The sequence below is a fragment of the Eubalaena glacialis genome, chromosome 4, assembly GCF_028564815.1.
Source record: "Eubalaena glacialis isolate mEubGla1 chromosome 4, mEubGla1.1.hap2.+ XY, whole genome shotgun sequence".
In the NCBI taxonomy this organism is placed as follows: domain Eukaryota; kingdom Metazoa; phylum Chordata; class Mammalia; order Artiodactyla; family Balaenidae; genus Eubalaena; species Eubalaena glacialis.
The window spans coordinates 152110005-152122358 of NC_083719.1; the positions used below are offsets into that span (position 1 = coordinate 152110005).

At 32.8% G+C, this 12354-nt stretch overlaps 1 protein-coding gene across 1 annotated transcript in view; it reads left to right on the forward strand.

Annotated features, from left to right (window-relative positions):
• RANBP17 (RAN binding protein 17) overlaps nucleotides 1-12354 on the forward strand; it is a 307370-nt gene that overhangs the window by 74477 nt on the left and 220539 nt on the right. The window contains exon 14 of the mRNA XM_061188467.1: nucleotides 904-1039. Within this exon, the coding sequence (XP_061044450.1) occupies nucleotides 904-1039 (136 nt within the window). The remainder of the gene's footprint in view (nucleotides 1-903; nucleotides 1040-12354) is intronic.

The window sequence follows — 12354 nt, forward strand, 5'->3', positions numbered from 1 at the left end:
GAAGTGGGTGGGTTAGGGCTAGGCATAGCCGCCTTTGCACAATGAGAAAAAAGAGAAATAGGTGCTGTTTCCTCCAGAACTTCTACTTCTGTTTCTTAAAAATTTTATTATGATATGGTAATTTTGTTAGCACCAGGCAGTTGGCAACCATTCACTGGAAAATTTTAATGAAAATAGATAGATAACAGAAGGATTTGGGGGTGGGGGGAAATTCTAGACTAAGCTTTTTATTCTGTTAAGCTTTTTCTCTAGGAAATTTAATTTAACCTTTAGTTCATTTATGATGTTTTGATAATAATAGTTGCATACTTGTATTAAAAATATTTGATTTTGTTAAGATCATCTTGTAATTTATTTCAGGTAAAATTTTTATTACTCATTAAGAAAGTGATACAGCTTGATGGGTGTACCTCTTTTTTTTGTATTTTGAACCATATGACCCCAAAATATATAGTTATATGAAAATATGTTGTAATGAAAAAGTAAAATACAAAACTACACATTTAATATCATTCTTCTTTTACTAAAATATTATATATATACATAAATATATAAGTTAATACCTGTGTTTATAAAATAGTTATAATTGTAGATATTTACTACATATATATAAGTATATGTCATATGTATCTATATATAAATGTTTAGTAAAATAATAAATGCATGTCCATGTAGGTTTGTATGCATGTATATGAAGTGCATGTGTTAGGAAAAAGGGCTAGAAGGAGTTAGACCAAATTGTAGTATCTCTTCGTGGTAGGATTTCAGATGATTTTTTAAAATATTTTCTTTATAAGCATTTGTGTTTTTCCACTTTTTATATTATGTAAAATTGATGATAAATGTTTTAATGGTATTTCTCTAAGAATTTTTACTGAAGCTTCTTTTTTCCTTCATGAAAAGAGTTTTTCAGCTTATATCTTTAATGGATACCGGATTGCCTCAGTGTTCTAATGAGAAAATAGAACTTGCAATTCTGTGGTTCTTGGATCAGTTTCGTAAAACATACGTTGGTGATCAACTTCAACGAACCTCAAAGGTAGGTTTTTACTAGAGATTAAAATTAATGTTATTGAAGATGAAGAAAGGTGTTCACATATAACAGCTTTAAGCTGAATGATATATTTGGGCAATGTCTACATAAGAAATTTAGTTGATCAATTGAAGTCAATTGATTAATTGGTATTGAAGGCAATGTGAGGTTGCTTGTTTTATGCCTAGATTTACCGTTGTCTTTGAAGATTGATTGGCAGAGTTAATGAATATTTTTTATGTGGTTAGTCAAGGTTTAAAACATACGATTTACTCTTTTAGTAGTTCTGAGGGTTTTGTGGGTTTTTTTGTTACTTATTTATGTGGTTTCCAGTGTATTTTCCACTCATTCCTTGGCATTTTTACATGATAAATGGTGAGGACAAGAAGAGTAAGACATGCCTTTGAGAGGCCGCAGTTAACTTAGTGAAGGGAACACTTCTACTATGGTAATTGAAAGTTTAGCATTAGCAAGTTCAGATGAATTGATCTTAAGGCATTAAGGTATTATTGAGGGCATTTATGTGAACCCTAACCAGATATTTAGTAGTACTTGGACACTGAGTAAGATCTATGAGGTTTTTTTCTTTTCTATTCTTCCTAGAATAATAACTCTTTCCAAAACCTTCTCTGTTGGAAGTCCTAAGGATATTCTTATCTCCTTTGGATTTATAGTTTGTATTAGTAATGTTAAGAGATTAAGTTCTAGAATAAGCTTTTTATATTGAACTGAGCTTTTTTTTCCCTGGGAAATTTAGCTTAACCTTCAGTTCATTTATGGTTTTCTGTTAATAGTAGTTGTATAGTAGTATGAAAAGTATTTGATTTTGTTAAGATCATCCTTTAGTTTACCTCAGGTAAAATTTTCTTCGCTTTTTAAGAAGGTGATATAGTTTGATGCTTTCTTTGTGAAATACATTGTGATATTTTATTGCCATTTAGGATTTTTTTTCATTCAGGATTAATACCAAAAATATTTTCTTAGAATTAAGCTGACATTGAATGAGACCACTAGGGAGAAAAAGGAGTAGCTAGATATAACTGTTTTAGGTTGACAGTAAGACAAATTAGAATCAGACAAAAATTACATGGTATAAAATTTATACAGGATACACATTGAATTATGATAAACTGTCTTGTTTTAAATGTACCCAGAGAGTTTATTTTGCTTTTGCAAAAGTGAATACTCTTGAAACATTGCTTATCTAATACCCATTTGGTCTGGGTCCTAAATCAGAACAGTGTAATATGGAGTGGAAAAGCCTTAAAATTATTGTGGTTAAAGCACTTGGAAATAATTATGTAAAATGAAATCAATTGTTTTAGGGCAGTGGGTTTGAGAAGTTTTTTTCCTGAAGATTCTTGTATGTATATAACTTTTAATATAAGGTAATTGTGAAAAAAGTAAATTATAAAAGATACGTTTTTCTTTTTTGAAATTGCTTACATATTAGGAAAAAATAAACACATCATCAGACTGGTGTTGATTCTTTTATTTTAATTTTGCTCTAACATTTTTGGTGCATCTTATCCTATTTTCAAAGAGAATAAGGTGATTTTATTTCTGAGGCATTCCTACTGCATAACCTTGAAGTGAAGCCAAAGCTTTCCACTTTTCTTTTCTTTTTTTTTGGCTTGTCTGCTGATCTGCCTTAGTAGGAACTGTTTTGGGGGTTCTTATTGTGTGCCCTGGCACTCTTCTAGGAACTCTTCACATTCTCTCTAGGTCTTATAACAAGCCTGCAAGTTTGGTATTATTGTTCCCATTTTACAAATGAAAGAACAGACTGTCTAAGACATTTATAAGTTCTCTACATACTGTTTTTCTGTCAACCAACTAAGGAGGACTAGATAGAAAATATTTTTTGGTGAGAGCATTCCGGATTATGGCAAAAAAAGGGAGAGCATTAGGTTAAAGTAAGCGAATAATGTTCAGTGTGTACTTATTTTGTACCAGGAACTTTCCTAAGCTCTCCTAAGCATTATGTCATTTAATTGGATCATATAGAGTATGACTTAAAGTTCTTCCCAGTCTCTTTTCTATGTATGTCATCAGTTTCATGCTTCACTACTCCATACTTGTATTGCATACTTTATGTGTACTAAATTTTTTTCAGCTCCTTTAACAGTCTACATTCTCTTTCAATTCTGGACCTTTGAAAAAAAAATGTTTCCTTTGCCTGGGACACTGTTTTTTTAAATTCAGCTTCCACTTCCCTGCCTTACTTAGCTAACTTCTACTTTTCTTTCACATCAGATACCCCATCCTTTAGGATGCTCTTCTTAACTTAAATTCTGGGAGAGTTCCTTTTCTCCTACTTTCCTTTCACATCAGATACCCCATCCTTTAGGATGCTCTTCTTAACTTAAATTCTGGGAGAGTTCCTTTTTTCTGTCCCCTATTTTAGGATTATTATACTGCATTGTAATTATTTCTTAGCAAAACATATAGAGACTATAATTTGGGTTAGGACTGTTCTGTCTTCTTTATTATCACCTCCACATGCTTGGCATATTGCTTGTATGCTTTCTACTAGATAATGGTTGAATGTATATATTTAGTAGAATTTCATAGGAATTGGGTCTAGATATCATGTATAATACTTTTAGGTAACAAAGGGTACATTCTTGAGTTGGAAAATGATGCTGACTTTAGTGAAATTGTTTGACAATTTTTTTTAAAGATATATTAATTTATTTATTTTTAATTTATTTATTTTATTTATTTATTTTTGGCTGCATTAGGTCTTTGTTGCTGCACACGGGCCTTCTCTAGTTGCGGCGAGTGGGGGCTACTCTTTGTTGTGGTATGTGGCCTTCTCATTATGGTGGCTTCTCTAGGCACGGGCTCTAGGCACGCGGGCTTCAGTAGTTGTGGCTCGTGGGCTCTAGAGCACAGGCTCAGTAGTTGTGGCGCACGGGCTTAGTTGCTCCGCGGCATGTGGGATCTTCCCGGACCAGGGCTCGAACCCGTGTCCCCTGCATTGGCAGGCGGATTCTTAACCACTGCGCCACCAGGGAAGCCCTGTTTGACAATTTTAAGTAAGGTATACAATTAATAAGCATCTTAAAAATTCTATAAAAGCCTTCATATGCAAAATGATATAATTTATAGAAATAAATGCTCCAGGAACCAAGGTGGGAATCATTGAAGTGATTGTATAGAAGTATGTCCTATAAGTGAGAAAGAGAAATCATAAATAGTGGCTGTAGACATTAATTGAGCAATTAGTCTGTGCCAAAGACTTTGCTCAGCACTTGACAGGCATCTAATTTCATCTCACAAAAACTCCATGGAAATAGTTATCTTTATTAACATCCCCACCACTTTTTACAGATATGGAAACTGAGGCTTGGAATAGTTAATTAATGTGATTAAGTGGTTGAACCTGGATTTGAACCCAGGACACCTGATAGAGCCTTTGCTGCTAACCACTTTGCTGTATTGCCTCCTGTTGGATCTTTGACTGGGATATTGAATGGGCCTTTCAAGCTCAACAGGTTCTAAAAAGAAACATTGTCTTCTAAAATGCTTTCTACCTACTTTTCTATTTTGAGGAAGAATGACTTTGAACCCAAAATTTCCACTTTGTTCTTATTTCTTATGTCTAATCTGTCACCTATTCTTGCTGATTTTATTTCCTAAATATCTCTCAGTTCCACTCCTTTCTCAGGGTCCTTCCTTTTTATTCTTGTTACTGCTTACATTTCTCACTAGATTTCAGAAGTCTTCTGGTTGTACTCTTTGTTTCCTTTTGCCTTCTTCCAGTCCATTTTCCATACTGCCACCAGAGTAATCTTTTCTTCGGTAGAAAACCAGAGAGAATAGTGCAATGAATAGTCACACATCCATCTTCCAGCTTTGTCAAATCTGAATGCTTTGCCATATTTACTTCAGATCTGTATATTTTAAAATTAAATATTGAAAACATATTGCTCTGATTCTATTTGCCTCACTTCTTGCCCAAAAGTAACCACTGCCCTAAATTTAGTGTGATTTTCATGTACGATATCGTTCTTTCCCACATTTCTATATATTTATTAACAAAACATAGTATTATTAACTTTATAGAAAATTATTAGTCAGAAACTTGCCTTTTTTGATCAACATTGTTTTTGAGATTTATCCATGATGATACATGTAGTTTTTTTTGTTTGTTTGTTTGTTTTAAAGAACAGGTGTCATTCTTTTTTTTTAAATTTATTTATTTTATTTAGTTATTTTTGGCTACATTGGGTCTTCGTTGCTGCGCACAGGCTTTCTCTAGTTGCGGTGAGTGGGGGCTACTCTTCGTTGCGGTGCATGGACTTCTCATTGCAGTGGCTTCTCTTGTTGCAGAGCACAGGCTCTAGGCGCACGAGCTTCAGTAGTTGCAGCGCATGGGCTCAGTAATTGTGGCTCGCAGGCTCTAGAGCGCAGGCTCAGTAGTTGTGGCGCACGGGCTTAGTTGCTCTGTGGCATGTGGCATATTCCCGGACCAGGGCTTGAACCTGTGTGCCCTGCGTTGGCAGGCAGATTCTTAACCACTGCGCCACTAGGGAAGCCCTGATACGTATAGTTTTAAGTATTTTAATTATTTAATGGTATTACAATATATTACTGTGCCATTATATATTCTTTCTTTTTTAATATAGATTAGGAGTTTCCAGTTTTAACGCTTACAAAAAATACTGCAGTATGTATACTAATACCTATTTCCTCATGCATATGTATGAGTTTCTTGAAGGTAAATAGTAGGAGTGGAATTGCTGGGTTGTGGAATGTTCCTATCTTCAGCTTTACAAGATATTATCAAGTTGCCCTCCTAAGTGTTGTAACAGTTTATTCTTCCTCCCCCAGCAGAGTAGGTGTGTGTTGCTGTATATTGTCATAATACTTGCTTTTGTCAGTCTTTAAATTTTGCCAGTCTTCAGGGAACACATTTCTTCCTGTGCCATTTCTCTGCTTAAAATTATTATTGATTTCCCATTATTTACAAAATAAATTTCTTCTTATGGTCAAACTTCACCTACCTTTGCAACTTTTTCTTTTGATACTGCATTCTATTCTATGACATGATGTATATGTGCTGCTGTGTATTTATTTCCTGCTTGCATATTTCAGTTATCCAATGAATATTAATAAGTAACTACTATATATTAAGGCCAGGGATACAAAGGCAAATAGGTTGGTCCATCTCCCCAGTAAGTTTATTAATTCAAGAGGGAAGATAGCAAATAAAGAAAAAAATAGAAAATTTATCCACGTTTATATTGAAGCAGTATATAAGTAAGGAAAAGACAGATTTTTAAATAAATGTTGCTGGGATATTTTGTTATATCTATGTAAAAATTGTATTATTCACAGCATATAAATATCAAATCCAACTAAGTTAGAGGACTCTTAGTGTGAAAAGTAGAAGATTATGATTTAGGGATAGGGAAGGATTTTTTTAAGACATAAAAAGCCTAAAGTGTAGATACAAAGGTTGATAAATTCTACCCATTTTAAAAGTAAAAACTTCTGTGGATTAAAAAGATACAATAAATAAAGTAAAAAGACAACCTGTAGACAGGTTGTAAGATATTTGTAATACATGTAACTTAAAGAGAGTCAATATTCAGTTATATAAACAATTTCTATGAATCAATAAGAGAAAAACAACTCAGTAGAAAAATGGGCAAAAGATGTGAATAAACAATTCACAGAGGAGGAAATCACAATTGCTGATAAATATGAAGAAATGTTCATTCTTTTGTGGACTCGGGAATGCAAATTAAAGCTACAGTGAGATACCATATTATACCTGTTAGCTGGAAACAGTTACAAAGTCTGACAAGTGTTAAGTATTTGTCAGGAAGTAAAATAGCAAACACTCTACACTGCTGGTGGAATCCAAATTGGTAAAATTGCTTTGGAAAACAGTTTAGCAATATTTAAGAAAGTTAAAAATGCATATACTCTTGGATCAGGGAACAGAAGTTCTAAGAACATACTTTAAAGATGCTCACATGTGTATGGATGACATATTTAAGAATATTTTGGATACAACATTGTAAATCAACTATACTTCAATAAAATTAAAAAAAAAATATTTCAGGTATACAAACAATTGGAAAACTTAATTTTAAAAATACCACCTACTTTAATACCCCAAAAGCCCTTCATAAAATAGGAATAAATCTAATGAAAGATGTACAAGACCTGTACAGTGTAAACTCTAAAACATTGTTGAAAAAAATTAAATGAGGCCCAAATAAATGGACATATATGTACTATGTTTATGAATTGGAGACTCAGTATCATTAAGATCACTTAAGTAAAGTAAGTGGTAACAATGTGTCATGAAATAGAGAATATCGGTAAAGAAATGGAAATTTTTAAAAAAAGAAACAAATAGAAATTCTGTAGTTGAAAATTACAATAATTGGTATGAAAAGTATACTAGAGGGGCTCAACAATATATTTAAACTCGCAGAAGAAAGAATTAGCAAACTTGAAGATTGACTATGTCTTAGTTGGGGCTGCTATAATAAATACCATTGACTGGGTGGCTGAAACAACAAAATATTATTTCTCACAGTTTTGGGGGCTGGTAGCCGAGATTAGGGTGCCAGTGTGGTTAGGTTCTTGGTGAGGGCCCTCTTCCTGATAGTGTACTCACATGTCCTTCCTTGCTCCGTGCCAAAAATGAGAGAGTGGTTCTTTGTCTGCTCCTCTTTTTATAAGGGCATTAATCTCATCATGAGGGCCCCACCCTCATGACCTCACCTAACCTTCGTTACTTCCCCCAAACCCCACTTACTAATACCATTCCTTTGGGAGTTAAAGATTTAACATATGAATTTGGGGGGGACACAAACATGTAGCCCATAACAGATGGCTAGAGATTATAGTATTCAAAAAACAGACAAAAAAGAATGAAGGAAAATGAACAGAGCCTGAGAGAACTGTAGATCACCGTTAAGTACACCAACAAACATATGGAGTACCTGGTAGGAGGAGTAACAAAGAGGACAGCAAGAAAGGAGCAGAAAAATATATTTAAAGCAATAATGGCTTAAAAATTACCACATTTGTTGAAAAACATTACCCATCAAAGAAGTGTAACAAAAAAGGTCCACACTAAAATCACACCATAGTAAAAATGCTGAAAGACAGACAAAGAGAAAAATTTGAAAGCAACGAGAGAAAAACTACTCCTCACATACAAGGGAACTCCAGTAAGATTAATAGCTGACTTCTTTTTAGAAACAGTGAAGGCCAGAAGACATTTGGATGTCATATTCAAAATGCTGAAAGAAACTGGTAACCAAGAATTCCATATCCAGCAAAACTATCTTTAGAAATGAAAGGAGAATTAAAGACATTTTCAGATAAACAAAAACTGAGAGAATGCATTGCTATCAGAGCTGCCTTATAAGAAATGCTAAATGAGGTACTGCAGTCTGAAAGCAAGTGATCTCAGGCAAATTCATACAGATCCACAGAAAAAACCAAGAGCACTAGTGAAGCTAATTAAGCAATTATAAAATAGAGTACTTCTTCTCTTAACTGATTGAAAAGCAATTGTATATGACAGTTACATATTTTATATACGTATACACTGTATTGATAGCATATAACATGTAGAGATGTCGATAGCAGCACACAGAAGGTGGGTGGGGAAAAAAGAAAAAAGAAGGTGGGTGGAAGCAAAGTTGTGGAAATGACACAAGCTGGTAACTCAAATATAAGAATCAATAAAGAGAACTAGAAATGGTAAATAAGAATGTTTATCTAGCAAACACTTTAAACATATTCTTGCTTTTTTTTTCTCTCAACTTCTTTAAGAGACAAAATTACATAAAGAAATAATTACCATAATTTATTGTTGGGTTTGTAATATGTAGTTGTAATATGTTATAACATACAATAACAATATTACAAAAGGGGAGCAAAAAGAATAGAGCTATGTAGGAGCAACATTTCTTTATCTCATTGGAACTAAGTTAGTATAAATCTGAGGTAGATTCTATTAAGATGTATATATTGAGCTCAAAGGCAACCACCCAGAAAGTTACCAAAAAAATGTATAGTGAAAATAGTCATTAAAGTTTTTAAAATGTTACATTAGAAAATATTCGCTTAATGCAAAAGAAAGCAGTACAGGAAAGCTAGAGGAACAAAAAGACAGTAGACATTTTTTAAAAAGTAAAATGACTGACATAAATCTAACAATATCAATAATAGCATTACATTTAGAATGGATTATATAATCTAACCAATAGGCAGAGATTGTCAGATTAAAAAAAAAAAATGTCCAACATGCTATTTACAGAACACACTTTTTAAATTCAAAGATACAAGTAGATTGAAAGTAAAGGGATGGCAAAAGATATACAGACAGCAACCATAAAAAAGCTGGAGTGACTATACTAATATCAAACAAAATGGACTTTAAAACAAAAAATGTCACTAAGGATGAAGAGGGACATTTTATAATGATAAAATAATCAACCCATGAGGAAGATATAACAGTTACAAACATATTACTACCTAAGAACAGAGGCAAAAACTGAAGTTTCTGTTTTTTACATGAAGCAGAAACTGACAGAAATAACAACATTAGTTGAAAAATTTAATGCCCTAGCTTCAATAATGAATGGAACAACTAGACAGAAGATCTATAAGGAAGTAGTAGACTTGAACAGCACTATAAACTAACTGGACCACAGACAACTATAGAACACTCCACCCAACAACAACAGAATATACTTTCTTCCCATGTACACACAGAACATTGTCCAGGATGGACTATGTGCTTTACCATAGAACAAAACTCAGTAAATTTAAGAGGATTGAAATAATACAAAGTATGTTCTCCAACCACAATGGAATGAATAGAATTCAGTAAAAATGAAATTTGGGAAACTCACATATATGTGGAAATTAAACAACACACTTCTAAATAACCAATGAGTCAAAGAAGAAATAAGAAGGGAAATTAGGAAATAATTCTAGGTGAAAGAAAATGAAGACACAATATCCCCTAACTTATAAGATTCATTTAAAGCAGTACTTAGGGCTAACTTTATAGCTATAAACACCTACATTAAAAAAGAAGAAACATCTTTAATAGCCTAACCATCTACCTTAACACACTGGAAAAATAAGAAACTAAACCTAAAGTAAGCAGAAGGAAGGATATAATAAAGTAAGAATAGAAATTAATGTAATAGAAATTATAATTCATCAGAAATTAAATCACTATAATTCAGGAAAATTCATTTCAATACTATAATGACATACCACTTCACTCACCCCTAGGATGGATATAATCATAAAGACAGATAATAACATTGGTAAAGATGTGGAGAAGTTGGACCTTCATACACTGTTGGAATGTAAAATGGTGCAACTAGTTTGGAAAACAGACTGGAAGTTCTTCAAAGAGTTGAACATAGAGTTGCCATATGATCCAGTAATTCCAGTCCTCTGTATATACCCAAGAGAAATGAAAGCACACATCCACATAAAAACTTTACACACTATTCATAGAAGCATTCCTAGTAGTCATTAAGTCAAAAAAAAATCCAAATATCCATCAACTGAAGAGAGGATAAATAAAATGTGGTATATCCCTAAATGGAATATTATTCAGTCATAAAAAAGAGTGAAGTATTGATACATGCTACACCATGGATTATCCTTGAAAACATTACGCTAAGTGAAAGAAGCCAGTCACAGAAGAACAAATATTGTGTGATTCTGCTTATAGGAAATTTCCAGAATAGACATATCTATAGAAACAGAATGTAGATTATTGTCTAGTAAAGGTTTCTTTTTGTGGTGTTGAAAATATTCAAAAATTGATAGTGGTGATGGTTGCAAATATCTGTTAATATACTAAAAACCAATTAATTGTACACTTTAAATGTGTGATTGTATGAATGTCTCAACTACTACCAAAAAAGGACTAAAGCTCACTTTTAAAATGGGGAAAAGATTTAAACAAGCACAACTAAAGAAGATATCTAAATGGCCAATAATCACATAAAAAAATGCTCAACATTGTTAATCATCAGAGAAATATGAAAGAAGTATCATTTCACACCTGCCAAAATGGCTAAAAATGAAAAGACTGATAAACCCAAGCCCTGACGATGATGTGGAATATATGAAACTATGATATGTTGCTGATGGCAGTGTAAATTGATGTATCCATTTTGGAAAACTATTTGATGAGTCTACTAAAGCTGAACAGAGCTTACCCTATAGTTCATCAGTTTCACTCTTAGATATTTACCCAGAAGAAATAAGTTGATATATCCAAGTGACTTATATAGGAATGTTCATAGTAGCTTCATTTATAATGTCCCCAAACTGGAAACCTGTGTTCACTAACAGTCTAATGGATAGATAAATTAATGTGTACCACATGGCAGTAAAAGAAAAGAAAAATATTATGATACATGCAAAAATGTGGGTAAATTGATGATAATCAATGTAGGCATAATGATGAATGAAAAATTAGACACAAAGTATACATACTTTATGTTCTGTTTAACAATTTAATGTGCTATTGATTGATTTGTGAATATCAATCCATCCTTAAGTCCCTGGAATAAATCCCAGTTGATCATGGTGTATGATCCTTTTTATATATTGGATTCAGTTTGCTAAAATTTTGTTGAGGATTTTTACATCTGTATTCATCAGAGATATTGGCCTGTAAAAAAATTCTTTTGTAGTGTCTTTGACTGGTTTTGGTATTAGAGTAATGGTGGCTTTGTAGAATGAATTTGGGAGTGTTCTGTTCGGTTCAATCGTTTGGAGTAGTTTATGAAGGATCAGTATTAGCTCTTTGGTAGAATTCCCCTGTGAAGCCATTCAGTCTTGGACTTTTGTTTGCTGGGATTTTTTTGATTACAAATTCAATTTCACTTCTAGTGATTAATACGTTCAGATTATCTGTTTCTGATTCAGTCATGGAAGGTTGTATGTTTCTAGAAATTTGTCCATTTCTTCTAGGTTGTCCAGTTTGTTGACATATAACTATAGAATTCTCTTAAAAGTTTTGTGTCTCTGTGGTGTTGGTTATTTCTCCTCTTTCATTTCTTATTTCGTTTATTTGTGTCCTCTTTTTTTCTTGAGGAGCCTGGCTAAAGGCTCATCAATTTTGTTTATCTTTTCAAAAACCAGCCCTTTGTTTCATTGATTTTTTTTCTATTGTTTTTTTTTGTCTCTATTTTATTTTTTTCCTCTCTGAGTTTTATTATTTTCTTTCTTCTGCTGACTTTGGGCTTTGTTTGTTCTTCAATTTCTAATTCCTGTAGGTGGTAGATTAGGTTGTTTATTTG